This window comes from Vombatus ursinus, unplaced genomic scaffold (genome assembly GCF_900497805.2).
Source record: "Vombatus ursinus unplaced genomic scaffold, bare-nosed wombat genome assembly UNPS02014787.1, whole genome shotgun sequence".
Classification (NCBI taxonomy): domain Eukaryota; kingdom Metazoa; phylum Chordata; class Mammalia; order Diprotodontia; family Vombatidae; genus Vombatus; species Vombatus ursinus.
In genome coordinates this window covers 2179310-2201064 of record NW_020954565.1, presented here as the reverse complement: position 1 = coordinate 2201064, position 21755 = coordinate 2179310, and the positions used below count along the sequence as shown (strand labels likewise).

The 21755-nt window shown below is 37.7% G+C and overlaps 1 protein-coding gene across 1 annotated transcript in view; it reads right to left on the bottom strand.

Moving 5' to 3' along the window:
- Positions 1-21755, bottom strand: part of SNX7 (sorting nexin 7) — a 121257-nt gene that overhangs the window by 49170 nt on the left and 50332 nt on the right. The window contains exon 7 of the mRNA XM_027868288.1: positions 12696-12782. Coding sequence (XP_027724089.1) covers positions 12696-12782 — 87 coding nt within the window. The remainder of the gene's footprint in view (positions 1-12695; positions 12783-21755) is intronic.

The following is a 21755-nucleotide window of genomic DNA, read 5'->3' as shown; positions in this document are numbered from 1 at the left end:
ATGAATAAAATACAGGCATTATGCTACCTCACAGGGTGGTTGTGAAGTTCACATGAGCTAACATATGTAAAGCACCCTACAAAAATCAGAGATACACATATATGTGTACATGTAGAAGTTATGATTATTACTATTCTCATCATCATTGATCATATCTTACATTTGATGGCATTCAGACAGAAATAATGCTGGGTCAATTGCTATCCTGCTGTCACTTTTATATTTAACATTAAATGAACTCTTATTTACAAGAATATAAGTCATTCACCAATTGATAAATGGTCAAAGGATAGGAACAGGCAGTTTTCAAATGAAGAAATTAAACCTATTTAAAGTCATATGAAAACACGCTCTAAATCACTATTGATTAGAGAAATGCAAATCAAAACAACTCTGAGGTACCACATCACACCTATCAGACTGGCTACCATGACAAAACAGAAAAATGATAAATGTTGGAGAAGATGTGGGAAAATGGGAACACTAATGCATTGTTGGTGGAGTTGTGAACTGATCCAACCATTCTGGAAAGCAATTTGGAACTATGCCCAAAGGGCTATAAAAATGTGCACACCCTTTGACTCAGCAATAGCACTTCTAGGGCTATATCCCAAAGAGATCATACAAATGGGAAAAGGACCCACATGTACAAAAATATTTATAGTAGCTCTTTTTTGTGGTGGCAAAGAACTGAAAATTGAGGGGATGCCCATCAATTGGGGAATGGCTGAACAAGTTGTGGTATATGAATGTAATGGAATACTACCGTGCTATAAGAAATGATGAGCAGGCAGACTTCAGAAAAACCTGGAAAGACTTATATGAACTGATGCTGAGCGAAATGAGCAGAACCAGGAGAACATTATACACAGTTAACAGCCACACTGTGAGATGACTGACTTTGATAGACTTAGCTCTTCTCAGCAATACAAGGATCTAAGACATTGCCAAAAGTATCATGACAGAAAATGCTATCCACATCCAGAGAAGTTGGAATGCAGATTGAAGTATACTATTTGCTCTTTTTTTTTCTTCTGTTTTGTTTTGTTTCTTCTTTTTTGTGGTTCCTCCTATTGGTTCTAATTCTTCTTTACAGAATGACTAATGTGAAAATATGTTTAATAAGAATGTATATGTAGAGCCTATATCAGATTGCATGCTGTTTTGGGGAGGGAGGCAAGAAGAAAGGGGGAGAAAATTTAAAATTCAAAAGCTTATGGAAAGGGTTGAAGACTAAAAAAAGAATTAATTAATTTTTTAAAATGTAGTATTATACAGGTAGATAAAAATGATTGTTTTTGTAGTTTACTAAAATTATTGGGATATGAACTCACGTTCTATAAACCAAATGCAAGCCTCTTTGAGATACCTCCAGTAGCAGACAACATAACAATGATATTTACTTCGTCCTATTTCCACAAGGTTTTGATTTTTTTCATTAGGAGGCTATATTTTGAGGACATTCTATGTAATTATTAGTACTCAGTATAACAAAATTTATAAAAAGCATAGATTTAAATTTTTATTAGTAAGAGTAAATTCATATTGAAAGCAACAGAACTAAAGAATTGATTTTCCTTTCACACAATAAATACACTGAAAAAAAGCTCAGATTTTTATCACCAAATCAGTTTCTCAGGGACTCTGCACATTTTGCTAAATGTCAAAAGCTGTCATTTATATTAAGATGTCCTGTGGGGGGGGGGAAACAACCAGCTTATTCATTCAATACAGTGAAGCTACTGCAGACATACAGCATGACTGAGCATTACAAATGTCCCTTATTTATTTTATATCTAAATGGTGAAGGGAATAAGATATTTTCAAATCACAAATCCTGCCTGTGAAAACTTTGGTGAAACCATTACTCCTTGCACACATCTCCAAATTTTTCTTCTCTGAGATTTGCCACTAACCTTTATTTCCACTACCACGACAACAAAAATTAAATCATCTTGCAGGTACTAGTACATCCACTTTCACTGAAGAAAACCACTGAACATCTTTTGAAACACTCCACATCAAGCAATTTTATATTTGTCCTAATGCAACCTTATCTAGCCTAATCCCACCATGCTGTTTCATGTCATGTTCTTCTTAGACATTTCTCAAGCAAGGTGAAACAGTAAAGGTAATAATTTCTTTAAGGAAATTGTTGTTGTTGCTGTTGTTATTTTCCCCTGAAGACCCTGTGCCATCAGTAGCGTTGGGAAAGTGAAAGCTTAGGGAATATGACAGCTATCTTCAACACTGGAAGAACTATCATATAAAAGAAGACTTAGATTCCTCCTTGGGGCCAGAGGGCAGAGCTAGAAGGAATAGATGGAAATTAAAGAAAGGAAGATTTAGGATTCAATTTAATAAACATTGAGTGACTACCTACCTACTGCAAGCAAAGCACTGTGCTGGGTGCTAGGCATACAATGATAAAAATGAGAGTCCTTTCCCACAAGGACCTTCTATTCTATTAGGGGTGGGAAGAGGATACACACCACGTATAGACTTATGTAAATAAAAAGTATTAGAGAAGAGAATGTGTTAATAACTAAAGCATTTCAAAAGAAATGATATTTTGGCTTGCTCTTAAAGGAAGAAGAGGATTCTTAAAAGTTGGGATAATAAGACAAGCTTTTTAGGCATCAGAGAATGGCTTGTGGAGATGTCCAAAGTCAGGAGACAGAATGTCAAGCTCAGGGAAAAGCTAGTAATTCAGTGTGGCTAGGATGTTGCTTGAGAATGGAAATAAAAAGAGACAAAATTGGTCAAAACTTAAGTTGAAGCCAGACCTTAGAGGGCCTGAAAAACTAAGCTGAGCAATTCCTATTTATTCAAAGGTAATTTGAAGACACTAAAATTCTGGGCAGAAGAGTGACTTGGGGTTAGACCTGTACTTTAGGAAGAATATTTTACCAGTTCTGTGGAGAATGTAATGGAGAAGAGAAAGCAGAGGCAGAGTTTAAGTAGCTTCACACATTACTCTAGGTAAAAGGGGATGAAGAGATCAAAACTATCAATAGTCATATCAAAAAATGAGCTAAGTCACTACTGATTTGAGAAATGCAAATTAAAACAACTCTGATACCACCTCACACCCATCAGATTGGCTAATGTGACAAAAAAAGGAAAATAACAAATGCTGAAGAAGGATGTGGAAAAATTGGGACGCTAAAGCACTGTTGGTGGATTTGTGAACTGGTCCAACCATTCTGAGAACAATATGCAACTACAGCCAAAAGGCTATAAAGCTGCATATTCTTTGACCCAGACATAGCACTACTAGCTCTATGTTCCACAGAGATCAAAGAAAAAAAGAATAAGATCCATATGTTTATAGCAGCTCCTTCTGTGGTCTCAAAAGAACTGGACACTGAGGAGATGTCTATCAATCAGGGAATGGCTGAGTAAGTTGTGTATCTGATTGTGATGGAATACTGTTGGTGAAATAATGAAGCAGATGGTTTCAGAGATGGTTTCAGAAAAACCTGGGAAGACTTATATGAACTGATACAAAGTGAAATGAGAAGAACTAGGAGAACATTACACACATAATAGCAATAATGTAATGATAATCAACTGTGAAAGACTTAGCTACTCTGAGCAATACAATGATCCATGATAATTCCAAAGGACTCATGGTGAAAAATTTATCCACTTCCACAAAGAGAACTAATGGGACCCTGAGGGCAGATTGATGCATTTTTTTTCCTTTACTTATTTTTCTTTTTTATCTTTTTTTTCCCCCGTAGGCAACAGGGTTAAGTGACTTGCCCTGGGTCACACAGCTAGTAAGTGTTAAGTATCTGAGGCCCAGTTTGAACTCAGGTCCTCCTGACTCCAGGGCTGTGCCACCTAGCTGCCCCACTTAATTTTCTTCCTTTTTTTTTTTTTTTTTGCAATGAAGCTTATGTGGAAACATTTTGCATGACTTCATATATGTAATGAGTACTGTATTTCTTGCCTTCTCAATGGGTGGGGAAGGTAGTGGAGGGACAGAATTTCGAACTGAAAATAAAATTTAAAATTTCAAAATAAAAAAAAAGCAAGCTATATACAGGATAAATAGGAAATAAACTGTAGACAAAGAGCATTAGAATTAAGAAAGGTTGGGAAAGGCTTCCAGTAGATGAGATTTTATCTGGGACTTTAAGGAAACCAGGGAAGAGAGTAAGGAAACCAGGGAAGAGAGTAAGGAGGCAGAGAAGAGAAAGGAAATCATTCTAGGCATGGAGGGACAGTGAAAATGCTCTGTGTACTCATTTCCCTCCAGCTCTCCTGCTTAGTTCCAACTCCAGGAACATCAACCCCCTCCCTCCACCTTTCAGTTTCCATTTGTGTGCTGTCTTCCCGCATTAGATTGGAAGCTCCTAGATGGCAGGAACTATCTTCCTTTTTCTTATTTGTATTGCCAGCACTTCGTACAGTGCCTGGAACACAGTAGGTGCTTAATAAATGTTTACTGACTATTGACTTCTGTGACCAAAGAAAGTGTTTTATGTGAGGAATAGCAAGGAGGCCAGTGTCATTGGATTGTAGAGTACATGGAAGAGAGTACGGTATAAAAAGAAGGATCCAGGTTATGAAGGGCTTTGAATGACAAATTGAGTTTATGGAGTTGGGGGCGGGGAGTGATGTGGTTAGATCTATATCTTAAAAGGTTCAGTTTGACAGCTGAACAGAGGATGGACTGGAGTGAGGACAGATAAGGCAGGGAGACCAATCAGCAGGTTATTACAACAGTCCCGGAGTGAGGTGATGAGAGCCTTCAGCAGCCAGGGGGAATGTCAAAGAAAAGAAGGGAGCACATGTGAGAGATGTTACAAAGGTAGAAATGAAAGGGTTTGTCATCTGATCTGATATCAAGGGCAAGTGAATAAATACATATTTGTATGTATACACAAATACATTCAAGAATGTATACCCATACATTTTATGTATACCTGAATACATATACATAATACACACACACACACACACACACACACACACAAATACCCCTTGAGAGCAGAAATGGAAACTCCCATTTGAAGACTGCTCTATTCAGACATAGTCAGGAGATGAGCAAGCACAAATTTGCAAATAAAATGGTACAGGATAGGGCATTTTAAGAGTGGGGAAAAAAAAGTAAACAAAATCATCACTGTGCAATTATTGATGCCTTCTGCCAATTCTGTCTTTTAGTGTAATCAAATGATTACTTTGGTAAAAGTTCAAATAGTCAAGTCAGTCCTTATTGACTCATGGCTAAAACTGACACAGTCCCATTTATCTATAAAAGTGTATGCAAATATATAAAAAGCAAAACATGCTATTATAAAAAGGGATCTGGGAACTCACAGTCCATAAATAATGGCTAAGCAGTGTGACAGAGTAGAACAAGTTTTCCTTGGTTTTCTCATCTGTAACATGGGAATGATAATAATAAAATTATTTTTATATAGTGCTTTATTTTATTTACTTATTTATTTTGGAGGCAATAGGAATTGTGACTTGCTTAGGGTCACACAGCTAACAAGTGCCTGAGGCCAGATTTGAACTCCTGACTCCAGGACCAGTGCTCTATCCCTGTGCCACCTATCCCCCCTTTTGTTTTTTTTTAGATATATAGCACTTCAGAAAATATTCTCTTTTTTCACAACCTATAAAATCAGGAGTCTCAACTACTTGTCTTGTTATTTTTGTCCATCAAGTGACTTCACTAGGGAGTTAATTTAAGGAAATTCACTCTACAAATGTACAGGTAACTTTAACCAGTAATTTTGGAGAATTGGCTGGGGGTATTGACAAAGTAAGTCGCTTGCTTAGGGTCACACAGCCAATACACACACACACACACACACACACACACACACACACACACACACCCCCAGTGAAAACCTGAACTCTGGTCTTCCTGACTCCAAGACATTTCCTTTATCCATTATTTCAGGCTACCTCTAAGACAAGTCCATTAACTTTTCTGAGTCTCAGCTTTTTTTTTTTAATCCGCAGCAGTGATGATAATAATACAGTCACATTTACATAGCACATGAAAAGGGAAAGCCTTTTTTTCCCCCACGACCATCCTGTGAGGAAGGTAGTGTATTATACCCCCATTTCACAGATAAGGAAACTGGGGCACAGAGAAGTTCAGTTATTTGCCCAGAGTTACACAACTGGTAAGCATTAGTGAGAATTACACAGAATAGACAGAAGGTAACCTTAGAGGGAAAAGCTCTAGACGCTGACAAAACCAGAAAAGGCCTCCTACAGATGAAGGGATTTGAAATTGAGTCTTGAAAAAAAAAAAAACAGGAAAATGAAGGGGAAGAGGTGGAAAGAAACACCATTCTGGGCACAGTCTTCGATAGTCATCTAGAACACTTGATAAGTGAAGTAACTTATCCACAGTTACACAGAATATGTCAGAGGCCAAACACAAACCCCGGTCTTTTGGACTTCGATGTAAGCTTTCTCTTTCAGTATGTCTTACTGTCTCTTACCTTACATTGTTCAGTCCTTTCAGTAATGGTCAACTCTTCGTGAATCCAACTGAGGTTTTCTTGGCCTTTACTGGAGAGGTTTACCATTTCCTTCTCCAGTTACCTTACGTTATTAAGCACTTAATACATTTTTGTTAGATCAGATTGGGCTCGGACTCCAAAGTACATCAAACAACAGGAACACAATTTCTGGTCACTCACTCTAACAGGGTTGAGTCAGACACTTAATTAAGAAAACACTGGCACCACCTGAGCACTACATTGAAGTGTGCTCAGCTTAAATACTATCTTGAAAGACAGGAAATAGATATCATAACTATTCTTGTCTCAAGTACCTTACTTTACATAGTTCACTAAATCCTGAAGTTGTTGACAGATTATGTCCATAGATACAAAGTCCTTGTAAGGCCATCAATTCTACGTATGAAGTGCAATAAACTAATTACTGCTTGTTTTTTGTCCAGACCTGAGATGTTATCAGTGCAGGGAATTCACAGTGTGGAAACTCCTTTCACTGATGGAGAACAACTGCTATGTGACCTATAATTTAAGAGATTGGAATGAAACATTGAGAGGTTAAGTAACTTGGCCAAAGAGACACAGCTAGTATGCGTCAGAAGCAGGAGCTGTTTTTCCTGATTCCAAGGCCATGGTTGCATATCAAAGTAAAAGATACCAAGACTAAAGCCAGTTAGGAAGCCGGGAAGACCAAAGGTTTACCCATTCAGCTCCTATTGTTTTGTTACTTGCTATACTAAAGTTTGACTGATGTAGTTGATGTGACCCCCTCTCAAATGTCACAACAGTGTAGAACTGGATCAGTCATTATTGCCCCATCCCTTTCTTAACTGGCTATAACTTCATCTGCAACACCCCTCTGGGCATTAGTGCTTTCATTTAGATATGTCTGTTTATACTGATCTTGCAACCTTAGGCAGGCTTTGGTGGGACACAGCCTTTAGAAGCCAACCCTGCAGGAGTTCAGCCCCAGGGTTATCTCTAGAGTGGCTCTGCCAGGGTTGTCATGGAGATCAACCAGCCTATCTGCAGTTCCTTGCCAGGGTCACCATAGTGATTACATGGGAGCTGCTCCCTCACTCAACCTCACTGGGGTGGGTTGCCATGGTTACCCACCACTTGTGAGAGTAACCAAGGCTAGCTTATTCTCAGTGTAACTCTGGCAGGCTTTTCTCAAAAAATGGGAAACAAATGCATTGAATGCTTGGAACGTGTAGATGCATAGACACTAAGCCATTCATTTGCTCCCATGAAGGGTTTTGGTTTTTTTTTTTTTAATTTTTAAAACATTTTGGGACTGTTTTGATCTCATATTCGTGGTCAGCAAAAATGTGTAGTGCATGTATCATGCCTGAAATTATCTCCTGGCTTTCTATATTTTTCTTTTTTTTTCTTTTTTTTTGTTTAAGAGCTAAAGCTTTTGCTGATCCATGTGATCTTCCTCAAATCTTTCTACCTATTCTATTCTGTACTTCTCCAATACAGTTAAGAAAAAAACATTTTTTAAATAGCTACTATGTGCCAATCATTGTGCTAAGCATTGTGGCATTCTCTTCCCTCAAGCAAATTACAGTCTAATTGGGGAAGTCAGTATAAATGAATGATGTCAGAAAAGGAGTCTTATGGTTTAGAAAGTTACTGAGGTTGGTTAGTGGAACCACAGAGATTTGGATCAATAAAATCTTTCTATAAGTAATGATAGTATTGATTTTTTTATTGTTTCAGAATGGGAAGGGGAGAGGAAGGTAGGAACACAGTTACAAGGCAGTTTGGCAAGACAGTGGGGTAGTAGAGTAAAGCATGGCTATAGCCTATCTACAATAATGAACCTTGGGAGATGCTCACCAAACAACCCAGCCTTTAGAATTGAAAGGGTTAAGTCTTCCGAACATGGTTTCTGGTCTTGGGAGTGTTGGGAGAAAATTATGGAGAAGGGGGCAATTCTTATTTTTTGTTCTAGTGTGTGAACCTGTGACTTTATCCATGTAGAGAATTGTCATTGGGCTAATTTTTGCTAAAGCACACCTGCTACTCATGCAATTTACAATTTTAAAATGCTGAATGGGGCACCAAACAGTTAAACACTTCACCTATTATCATATAACTAATGTGTCAGAATCATGACTTGAACCCAAATCTTCTTCATTCTAAAGGCTGGCCATCTATACAGGAAACCAAATTTTTCTTCCACATATTTATCACAGTGTGTGTTTTACTTGTGTGTATTACATGACCTTTTCCCAATAAAATGTAATCAAGGGATGCTTTTCATTTTTTGTTTTTGTACCCCCAGTGTTCAAAGTTCCCTGAACAAAAGATTCACTTCATAAATTTATGCTTGATTGTTTTGAATTTACCCAAAGCATTTCATTCAGTAATCCTGTATAGACACAATTCTCTAAGTAGTCTGTCATACAGCCCTGGATTCAGGAGGCCCTGAGTTCAAATCCAGCCTCAGACACATAACACTTACTAAGCTGTGTGACCCTGGGCAAGTCACTTAACCCCCATTGCCTAACCCCTCCCCCCCAAAAAAGTAGTCTGTCATATATTCAATTTGAAAGAAGAGTAACTTCTTGGTAAATCTTTCAACCTCAAATGTGGATTTTTTCAAAGTGTTCATTACAACGATAAAATGGAAAAATATTTTTTCCTGTTCTTAAAAAAAAACAACTCCAAACAAGCACTGTTAACAAACAAACAAACCAAAAAAAAGGTGTAAAATGCTTTTCAAATGCTTTTCTGTGGCCATGACTCAGAGAAATTTAGGTCATAAATACATGCTAACAAATAAGCCATAATGGTTTAGATAAGATAAGTCTATCTAGCAAAGACAAAATATCAGGCCTAGTCTATAGTTACTGAAGTCTGAAAAACATTATTGGGGGAAAAGGTGACTCTCTCTGAGGAGAGAAAACCTAACCACACTGGCCTAAAACCATTTTTCCAGTCTTTAGATTTGGGGAAAATCCCAAGTATATTTTTCCTTTTCATTCAAAAAAATCTGTATACTAAAGCCAGTGTTCACTGAAAGCAAACCTATATCTGAATCACTGGAAGGCCTATTGGGAACAAATCCTTGGGTTTCAAGCTGTCTTACAAAAGTTTTTCTATGAGACTTGAAAGTACCCTTAGAATTACTTATTACAGATAAAGGACACATCTTAAACTTGGGGGCTGGGGGAAGGGCAGGGAAGTATACCACCAAAGCAAACCATTCTTTATGATGTACTTGCCTATAAGAGTTGTGAAAGTATCCTGAGTATCTGACATAGAGAATTCTTCTTTTGCATAAGAAGCCCAACTGATTTGGACAAAAATGTTGTTTCTGCAGCCTCCCTCTTTATTTTCTTCCAGGCTCTTGCTTTTACTTAAAAAGTTATGTAGTCCCATACGACAAAATTAATTATATTATCATTCCCTGGAAGAGTTCCCCATCTTTCATTCATTGTTTGTCCTCTGATTTCCTCTTTGGTACCCCATCCAAAGGCAAAAAGAAAGATGTTTCTCCATCAAAGATCATGCTTCTGCACTCTGGCCATACTTTATCTAGCACTCCTACATCTTTCTACTATGCTGTTCGTCACAGCATAGCACAGAATTAAACATTAGTTGAGTGTGAAAGAATGTCAAAATACAAATTAAACATACTTGAGGTTTCTCTCATGAAATATGTTTTTCTTCTTCCTTTACTAACAAAAAGATGGCTTTTCTTTTCTGGAAGGTAAACTTTCCACATATGTCTTTGATGCCATCCCTTCTCATCTACAAGAGACTTACTGCTCCCATCCTTCCCCTATATCTAATCTTTAGTCTTTCTCTAACTGCTTACTGATTCATATCCTTCTACCAACAAATGTGTCCAAGTTATCCTTATCCTCAAAAAGTCCCTCTAGATCCTATCATCCCCTTAAGGTATCATTCTATATTTCTCTTCTTTTTCTCAGCCAAACACCTAGAAAAAAAACCTGTCTATGCTGGTTACTTCTACTTCTTCTCACTCACTTATTCTTTCATAGTCTGACTTCCAACCTCATCACTCAGTTGAAACTGCTGATGCCAAAGTTACCATTACAGTTGTTATTGCTGCTCTTCTATAAATTTTTTTTCAAATAACAATCATTGATTTTCTCACCCTCCAACCTTTCCACTTTGAGAGAGAAAGAGAGAGAGAGCATAGGAGGAGAAGTAGGGAGGGGGAGGGAGAGAGAGAGAGAAAATGAAGGGGGGAAAAGAGGGAGGAGGGAGAAGAGAAAACCCTCAAAACAAATACTCATAGTCAAACAAAGGAAAGCCTCACTTTGACCATGTCTAAAAACATATGTCTCATTTGGCATTTTGAGTCCTTGAGTCACTTCTTTGTCAGGAGATGGTTAGACTGCTTCACCTTCAGTCTTCTGGAATAATGTTTTATCATTACAATAGAGTTCTCAAATCTCTCAAAGTTGTTTTTTCTTTATAATGCTGTTGCTATTGCATCCAGTTACCTCTTGGATTGCCAAAGCTGATGGGCTTCTCTCAATTATCATCTTTATTAATCTCTCAGAAGCATTGAGCACCCTGAATTTCACACTTTTTCAGTTTTTTCTATCGGTTCGTCATCCAATTTCCACGTCCTAATTCTTGGGATACACCACGGTTCTATCCTGGACCCTCTTCTCTCTGTATATGTTCTTTTCCCTGGTCACCTCATCAGCTCAGCAGAGGAAGACAGAGTGATAGATAAAAAGGCAATAGATTATGGTCAGATAAGGGTATGTCAGAGTTCTTGAACATAGAGGTAGTGCAAGTGGGGTTGAAGATAAGATCAAAGTATAACCATCTTTGTGTGTGACTGAGGTGGGGTGGAAGTCTAAAGCACGGGAAGTCAGTAGGCTGAAAAAATGAGTGGTTAGGGTGTTTAAGGTAGCATCAATATGTATGTTGAAGTCCCTAGTATAAGGGCAGAAGTTAAGGAGGAGAGAAAGATTGTGAGCCAGATACTAAACTCATTGAGTAAAGAAGAGGCATGTCCTGGATATCTACAAACAACAGCTACCAGAATTTTGATTAGATGATTGATGTAGATTGTACAGACCTCAAAAGAAGTAAAAGTTACTAAGTGATGAGCATTTATAATCCACTTATAGAGTGATTATAACATTTGAAGTCCACAAAGCTCTTCACATGTTATCTCATATGAGATTCACAGGTGACACAGGTGACCCTGTGACATACAAGGTACTATTGAACAGAGGTCCAAAAGAATCCAAAATCCAGATTTGAATCCAAAAGAGGTCAAGTGACTTGCCCAGAGTTAAACCACTAGGAAGAATCTGAAGCATGATATGAACTCAGGTTTCCCTGACAGTAATGGAGTTCAAGTGATATAGCAAGTATGGTTTTAGGAATATACATATATGTACATGTGTGTATCTATATGTATATGTATGTATGTATGTGTGTGTGTATGTATGTGTGTATGTGTGTAATGTATATCCTCCACAATCTGGACTTATCACTTTACTCACATAAGGAACTCACAGTAAGAAAACTCTTTCCACCAAAATAAATTAGCAATTGATCTATAACTTTTAGTTTTTAGAGCATTTAAGGGGATTGAAAAATACAATCAGTTGTCCAGGGTCACAAAGCTAGTATTAGATTGAAGTAAGACTAGAACTTGGGTTTTTCTGACTCTAAAGCCAGACACATATATACTCTTCTACACTGCCTCTCAGAACTCATGATAAACCAATTAAATTATAACACCTGTAGTGAAAAAGTTTCTACCTTAACAGCTATCTGTGTCTTTGACAACTAGATTAAATAGTTTTCTTGGCTAAGGTATGGTTTGAATCAAGTGCAGTGCGGCTGCTTTTATTTTATTTCTTTAAATGAAAGGTTCCCACACACCGAGAATCAGAATCAATTAATATGATTATGATTAAGCAGGGAGTTTTGTTTTCTCTTGTTTTTAAGCAGACAATGTCCTCGGATACCCATTCAACATAGAACACAACCAGAATGTGGCCCCACAGTATAATATGTAACTTTCTTCTTTGATAATCAAAATAAATTAGTCTGTATGTAAATTTCTTACTCCTGAAAAAAAAATTCTTCAAAAAAAAATGTTTAATGCATATGACAGAAATGTATTGCTAACAAACACTTAGAAGCAAACTTTACATGATTAGAAGAATAAATCTGAAAACTTACTGCCTCCTTTTCGGCTTTTTTGTAGGTCAAAGCTTCAACTCTGGAATCCAGCTCTGCTTGAATTTGGTCTCTTCTTTTCATAACGCCCTTTATATTAAAACATGCAGATACAACATGTTGCAATTCATTCTACTGTTTCTGTAACAATCTTACGAAGCAAAATTAATGAGCATTTCAGTATAAACAAACTCTTCTATTAGGAGGGCAGGATGACAATATGGCTCCCTGGTGATTTGTTTTGGGGGGTTTTTTGTTTGTTTTTATTTTTTGTTTTTAGAATTCAGGGCTTTTGTCAATTTGGTCCAAGTTCAAATTCTCAGTTAAAGAATGTCTTAATAAATAAATTTTTAAAAAGAAAAAAAAAAGAATGTCTTTAAGAAAGGCAGCATGGCATAGTAGATTAAGATCTGGACTTGGAGTAAGGAAAACCCGGATGTGAATTTTGCCTCTGGCACTGACACAAACAAGTGCAAACTATTTAACCTCCAGAAGGTTCAGTTTCCTCATCTGTAAAAGGATGAGGTTGGCCTAAATGGCCTATAAAGTTCTAAATCTCTAATCCTGTGACCTTTTGGGGCCTGTTTGGTTGTTTTTAATTCGCCATTAAAGAGTTAACTTGAAAAGGCCTATAGGGTTTGTTTCTTCCATTCTAAGAGATTCTCTGATTCATACAGTGTCCCATTTGAACGTCATAAGGTATAGCTGCTTATGAAGCATTACAGCTGTTGTCAGAGGAGAGGGGGCTTTAAGTTTCAAATAGGAATACGCAAAGGCTTTGAGGACAATGTTAGAAAATAGCAACCTCCAAAATTAAGTCTAATAAAAGCCAATAATATAGGCTGGATTAGCAGAAGTAACTAACTCTAAGAAGTGACTGATGACTATGTTTCTAATAGATTAGAATGGTTCTGAAATAAAGCCTTGAGGGTACCAATGTAATGTATAATTTTAACAAAATATGATCTACATCATGGTATTGAAAATAAAGGAAATGTTGCCTTGTGGGTGATAAGCACAAGCTGTGACCTCAATTTGAATGAAGATATATCTCTCAAACTCAATCAAGAATATCAATGTGTTTCTTAGTATCTTCTCAGAGAAAAGTAATAGAATATAATTTATTATAAATGAACTCAACTGCATTGCAAAACATGCCCAAGAGACTGTAACTATAAAAAGCACATGCTTATATATGTACAAACATTTGTATATAAGTATTTATGTATGTACACACACTTGCATGATACATATGTATAGCTCTACTACGGTACTTGTAATATATGTAATATATATTGCTATATGTGTATATGTATTCATATATAAGTGGCACTTTAGTCTTTGTATAGCTATTAAATATTTCTAAGTATATTTGTGTGCATTTATATATGGATAAACACAAATATACGTGTTGTAGGACCAGATTTTAAACTCCATGAGAACATTGCCCTTCTTTGAATTATCTTTGCATTTCTCTCTTACCTAATACAGTGCTTTACACTCAGCAGGCCATTAATAAGTGCTACATGAATAAATGACAGGAATCTAAAAGAGTGAGGCTTAGCCCAAAGTATACATTGTGACCTAGTAAAATATCTAAATCCTGGAACATTAATTATATCCTTCTGATTTTAGGGGGCAGAGGCAAACAGAACATAAAGAGAGTCAGTTTAAGTTCATTAGTTTTAAAAGTTTCTTTGTATTAAGAGCTTTGCAGGCTGGCTTATAAAAATGTACCACTAACGCTCTGTGGACTGGTGATTAGGCAGTGAGCTGCCTGTGGAGGTGGAGAACCAAAGAGTAAGAATTCATCAGGACAGCACTGCTTCTTTACACAAGCAATCAATCAAGTATTTAGTAATTGCCTCACCCAAGCACTATGCTAAGCACTAGAGATACAAAGACAAAGCAGAACAATGCCTGACTTTCTGGAGCTTGCATCCTAATGGAAAGACAGCATGTATAGATATAGCTATATACAAAACATAAGTTTTGGAGAAAAAATTTCCTGCAGAAAGAGGCACTAGAGTGAATCTTAAAGGAAGCCATGGATTCCAAAGGTAGGCAGTAAAAGAGAGAGAATTTTAGGCAGAGGGTCTAGCCCATCCAAAAGGCATGGAGATCAGAATTGGAAGGTCACATACGGACCAGTAAGGAGGCCTATATGGCCTAACATGTAAGAAGACTAAAAAGGCAGGATGAGGCCAGATTGTGAAGAGTTTCAAGTGTTAAAAGAGTTAATCTTTGACCCAGAGGAGTCACTGATATTAATTTACTGAGTAGGGGAATGACATGGCCAGATGTGAACTATGGGAAAATCACTTTGCCAGCTATATGGAGTATGGATTGGAAAAAGAAAAGACATGAGGCAGGCAGAACAACTAGGAGGTTATTGGAATAGTCCAGACAAGAGGTAATTAGGGTCTGAAAGAGGATGGTGGTTGTGCGAGTAGAGAAAAAGGGGCATAACCTGATAGATGATGCAGACATAGAAACAAGATTTGGTAACTAAGTAGATACGTGGGGCAAGTGAGAGAGAGGATTTGAAAATGACACTGACGTTGAGAACTAAGAGGATTAAAAGGCAGCTACATGGTACAGGAGATAGAGTGCTAGGCTTGGAGTCAGGAAAACCTAAATTCAAATCTGATCTCATATACCAAGTGTGGTGGTGGTGGTGGTGGTTGTTGTTATTACTTCATTCTGGAAGAGGACCAATGACATGCAGAGGGATGTCCTGACTTGCAAGTGAATTGGATTTAAGTGAGGCAGAGCTGTGAAGAGTCATCAGCCTCACTCTTATTAGCTGTGTGACCCTAGTCAAGTCAGTTATCCTCTGTATCAACTTCCCCGACTGTAAAGTGGGAATAATAATAGCACCCAGCTCTCAGAGTTTTTGTGATGAACAAATGAGATAATGCTGTAAAATGTTTAGAACAGTGCTTGGCACAAAGTAGGCACTTAATAACTGGTTGTTCCATTCTCTTACCCCCTAGAAAAGATGGTTGTATCCTCAACAGTAATATGAAAGTTCATAAGAGGGGCAGATTGAGGAGGAGGAGAGGTTGGAGAGGGATAATGAGTTCTTTTTCAGACATGCTTAGTGAGTTTGAGATTTCTACAAGACAAATAGTTTGAAAAGATCAATAGTTAGTTGGTGATATTGGAAAGTAGTTGAGGAGAAGGACTAAAACTGGATACATTGTATAGAGAGTCATCAGAATAGAAATGATAATATTATCTATGGAACTGATAAGGTTACCAAGGGCAAAAGTATAGAGAAAGGACAGAAGAAAGCCAAGGACAAGATATTGGGGAACACCCACAGCTAGCTTCAGTGACATGAACGATAATCAGCCTATTCAGGAAGACTGAGGAAGACAAGTCAGATATACAGGAGGAATACGAGAACAATTTCATGAAAATCTAGAAGAGATACTCTCTAGGACAAGACGATCAACAGTTTCGAAGGCTGCAGAAAGATCAAGAAGGATAAGGACTGAGAAAATGTCAGGAGATTTGGAGATTAAGAAATCATTGGCAAGGTCAGAGAGAGCAGTTTCAGTTGAATAATGAACACAAAAGCAAGGCGGCAGAGGAGTTAGAAGACAGAAAGAAGAAAAAATGGAACCAATCGCTGTAGACAGCTTTTTCAAGGATGAGAAAGGAAGGAAAGATATAGGACAGGCACACATTTGGAACTGGCTCTATGATAACATGATTTTATGGAAATATCTCTTAATTACATCCAATTCCTTCTGTACTAACCACACACATCTTGGTTACTTTATAATTTAGTCCTGAAAAGGGACTCATTCATTTGGAAGGAACAGCATGTACAGCATACTAAGGTATCATCACTATGGCAACAATACTTTCCAAACCAGAAACTGGGACAAATGATATTCCTTTTGAAAAAAAGTCACTAAAAGTATACTTTCTTTTCTGAAATTGTGACTGTCCATTAAGGGTAAAAACTTAGAAATGACATGGAATATATTTTGTAACTGGGAATTCGGAGTGAGCCGATCAACAAAAGAGGGAAATCTCTAATGGAACTAATATCAGTTCTTATCTGGCACATATTACCCTATAAAGTAGTAGTAGTAGTAGTAGTAGGAGTAGCAGCAGCAGAAAAAGAAGTAGTAATAGTAGCGGTAGCAGTAACAGTAGTAGTAATTATGAGCAGCAGCAATAGCAGCAACAGTAGTAGTATCAGCTCACTACAAACATCAACTCAGTGGATCCTTACAATAGTCCTGGCAGGTAGGTGCTGTTATTATCCCCATTCTATAGATGAGGGTAAACTTAGGTGGACAGAGGTTAAGTGACGTGCCCAAGGTCACACAGCTAGTAAATGTCTAGGGAAGGATTTGAATTCAGGTCTTCATGACTCCAGTTTCAGCACCCTATCCACCAAGTCACCTAACTGCTTTACCACAAGCTGGCTTTCTGGTTTATCAATTGGATAAGTTGTGGACCAAGAATAAATTCCCCAGAGCCTAACCACCCTTGGGTGAACAGATAAAATCAAGTTCACAAGCCAATCAAGCTAAGAATTAAGATTCCTACCTGAGGGCATCACACTATGTCAGGTCCAGTTCACACAACTAGCTATCCTCTTTCCTGACTGTCTCTCAATCTCATTAGCAATTATACAATACCATGTACTCCTCACACAAACACATATGCATACAAACATATATAAGATTGCTAATACTTATGATAAAGTTACTCCACATCTCTGACATTTGGTTTCCTTATTTATAAAAAGGTGGTATCAATATGTTCATTGCCTACTTCACAGGGGACCAAATGGGAACATGGATTTGAAAGTCAATGAAGATGCTTCAAAGCACTATCCAAATTTGAGGAGTTATATGATCTGCCTTGAAGATCTGGGAACCTTACTCAGAACTTAAAAAGTTGAAAAACTGAACTTGGCTTTAAAAGGGCTAGAAACATGTTAAGATTGTGGGAAAAAAATCAATTAAAAAGCAAGCATTTATTAAGTACCTACTCTATGTCGGGTACTGAGCAATGTGCTGGGGATAAAAAGACAGAAATTAAATAGTCCCTGCCCTCAAGAATCTTACATTCTATGGATAGAGGGGGAGACAATACAGACACAACAAATAAGTATCTGAGTATGTATATATAAAAACTAAATTCATGGTAATTTTTTGGGGGGAAAATGAGATTTACACCAGCACCTGAGGTTATAATGAAAGATCTCATGTAATAGATGGAACCCAAGCTAAGATCTGAACACTAGGGATCCTAAGGGATGAAGGGGAGGAAGGAGTAAATTTCAGGCATAGGACATAGTCAGTGAACAAGTTTGTAGATATAAGATGAAATACCATGTGACAGGAAGATCAAGACCAGTTTGGATAAACCAAAGAACATAAGAGGGAGAATATATATAAAACAACCAGAAAAGGTAGGTTACAGTCAGGCTGTGAAGGATTTTAAGAAACTCAGGAGTTTGCATTTGATTCTAGAAGGGTATGTGCTTTAGGATTATGCCTTTGGCAGCTGTGTGGAGGATGGGTTGGAGAGGGTAGAGACTTGCGGTAAGGACACCAATGAGGAGGGGAAATTATAACTTGAAGAAAGTTGCTTAGTTACTGAAGAAGCAAACTGGATAGAAGTGATAGCACTAAGAAAACGTTAAGAGTTCAGGAGTGTGTCTGTAACTTGCTATCAATAAATCAAAAAGCATTTAGTAAGCCTGTTCTATGTGCCAAGCAAGCACTGTGCTAAGTGCTAGGGATTCAAATAACTGAAAAACTGTAGCTGTCCTCAAGGAGCTTACATTCTATTGGAATTTAAATCATTTAAATGAATAGAGACACACAGAGTAGATGTAGAGAGTCTCAAAGAACACACCTGAGCAGGGGAGAAGCAAGTAAATATGTGAATGGAGAAACTAAGAATTTGTACGTGATATTTTTGTCAACTGCTTATATTGTTTTTTTCTGGAGTAGGGCTACTACTCACAAATTATATTTTCTTTTGGATAAATGAGTTGTGTGTGAAGGTATTTTATTCTTTAAATAGTTTGCTAAGGTCAAGACAATCAAGCCCTGTTTGACTCAGACCTACCACTGGCACATCAAAGCAGAATGGAGAATAGGATTCAGTCAATAAACATTTATTAAGCAATCATCCAGGCACTGGGAATACAAAGAAAGGCAAAAGACAGCACCAAAGGAGCATTAAACACACCAAAAGAAAATGAAAAAGGGAGAGATGTGATGTAGTACAAGGCAAAGTAGCCTGGTCCAGGAGAACCTGGGAGGAGCTCTCCACAGCCCACCCTTCACAGTCTTCAATCAGAAGAAGGGAGGGGCCCGAGAGGCAGGGGATGCTGAGGAGGCACGTTGATGTGATCTAGCAGGCTAAGATTCTGGAGAGTGTGATGAAGTTTAGAAGATTCAAAGAACTATCACATAAAAGGCATATTAAGGACTGCAAGCTCACAGTTCTAGGGAGATTTTCAGGTTGGAAACTGAAAAAGGAAATGCTATATAACAACCATCCTCTTACTTCTGTTGGGCATTATGTGCTCTGTTCTTCTAGTTACCCTACTATCTTCAAGTATGTGAAGGGCAGTCCCATGGTAGAGGGATGTTCTGTGTTCTGCCTGGCCACAGTGGGCCGAAAGAGGAGTAATGGGTGGACTTGGCAAAGAGAAAAACGTAGGCGTGACAGCAGGAAAAATACTTCCTAACAATGACAGTCATTCATAAGTGGAATGGGCTGCCTACAGGTCTTCAAACAGTGGCCCAGTCACCACTTATTACACAGGGATTCTCACATCCTCTCTTGCTTACTCTTCAAAACTGTAACACTGGCCTCCTTGCTGTTCCATGAACAGCATACTACTTACCTCTCTAGCTACCTTTAAGTTATAATTAAAATCCCTTCTTTTACCAGAAGCCTTCCCAACAGTTCTTAATTTAAGTGTCTTTCCTCTGTTAATTGTTCCCTATTTATACTGTATAGAGCAGTTAGGAAGCAGAGGGTAGAATGCCAGGCCAATCTGGCCTCAGACACTTATTAGATATGTGACCCTAGAAAAGTCACTTAACCCTGTTTGCTTCAGTTTCCTCATCTGGAAAATGAGCTGGGGAAGGAAATAGCAAACCACTTTAATATCTTTGCCTAGAAGACCCTAAATGGGGTCAAGAAGATTCAGACAGGATGGGAACACAATACCTTGGCTTTTGTGTATTTGTTATCTCCCCCATTAGACAGTGAGCATCCTGAGGGCAGGGAAGAGCCTTTTGTATCTTGGTATTCTCAGTGCTTAGTACCAAGCCTGATACAAAGTAGGCAAGTAGTAAATGTTTAATGACCCCATTACATCTTTTGGCTCCAGGCGTTTTCTCTAGCAGTACAAATAATGTGAATGCTTTCCCTCCACATCTGCCTTCTGGCTTCCCTGATTTCCTTTTAAGTCACAACTAAAACTCCAACTAGGTGGCACAGTGGACAGAACACCTGGCCTGGAGTCAGGAAGACTTTAGTCCAAATTCTGCCTTAGACACTTAATAGCTTTGTGACCCTAAGCAAGTCACTTAAACCTGTTTGCCTCAGTTTCCTCATCTGTAGAAGGAAATGGCAAACCACTCCAGTATCTTTGCTAAGAAAAATCCCAAAATGGGGTCATGAAGAATTGGATACAGCTAACGACAAAAAACCCTATCTTCTACATGAAGACTTTCCTACCCCCACTAAATTCTAGTACCTTCTTAATTATTTTTTTTATTCTTAATTATTCCTTTTTATCAGGTATATATTGCTTGTTTGTACACTGTTGTTGTTTTGTCTTTTCTTTTCTAAGAGGACCAATGACATCACCAGGGATATCTTGACTTATCCGTGAAGTGGAGACTAACTTAGTAAAGAGTCACTAAAAAAGCACCTTAGAGAAATGGGTGGGGCTTGGAGGCTGAGCTATATTCTGTATTAATTAAATTCCATTACTATCCACTGGTAGAGGACAGGTGAACAGATATCCCTTTGGGAGGGGCCGTCTAAAGGGAAGGAAAAAGAACCATGATTCCTGATTCACCAGCAATTAATATGTACCCCTTAGCCAGAATTTATAGTTTTAAGGAAGAAAGTAATTAAAAACCTTGAGAAAAGTTATATTTCTTCCTTGGAAATATCTGAATGATGAGTCATGAGAGAATAAACCTAGAGAAATCGAGGATCAAGTAACCTCAGATCAGTTTAGATCGGATATCTTCATTTTGTAAACTCTATTTTCAGCAAACTTTTGTGGACAGGGCTTTTTTGGGGGGTTTTTGTCTTTGTTTTGTTTTGATTTTTTAGGAATAAGAGTTCCTTGGTTTTCTCCTAGCAAATATTCTGTAAAATATAATCCACCATTATCTTGGCTTACTTAAGAAGAAAAGTTTTTCTCATACCTTAGTAAGGTTAGACAGGAGAAAGAATATGCCCCTAGTGGTTTACTCGGTGGGGCTGATGGCAATAGCCAGATACGAGCAATTGAGTTCCAAAGAATCAGGTAGCTAGAGCAGAGAAAGTAGGAATTCAGAAGAATAGAGTCAGAGCCAGCTGTAGGTATTAATTAGCTACTTCTGACTAATGCAATTCTCTTATCTTATCAACACCAATCACTGGAAAAGTGGTTCATTTTTGACCATTTGAAAAGGTAAATTGTCATAGTGGTTCTAGTCAAGCCAACAAAAATGGAATGATACTAGGTATCAAGTCAACTATTTAAGCATTATGAAAATTTAACTTCTGGATTGCTTATGCCAAGCTTTGCAATATCACAAACAAAATCAAAAGTGAATAAACCTATAAAATAATAATACGAAATTATCTATCCCTCTTTGACTAAGTCCTTCTCCTCTAACAAATATCCTCATATTTTCCCTATTTTCAAAAATCATATTAAAAAAAAACTGCTTTAGCCATGTTACTTTCCCCTTCTCCCTCCCTCCCAACTCGTCTCCTCCCTTTCATCATCAAATATCTAAAAAGAATAGTGGACACCAATTTTCTCCACGTCCCCACTATTTG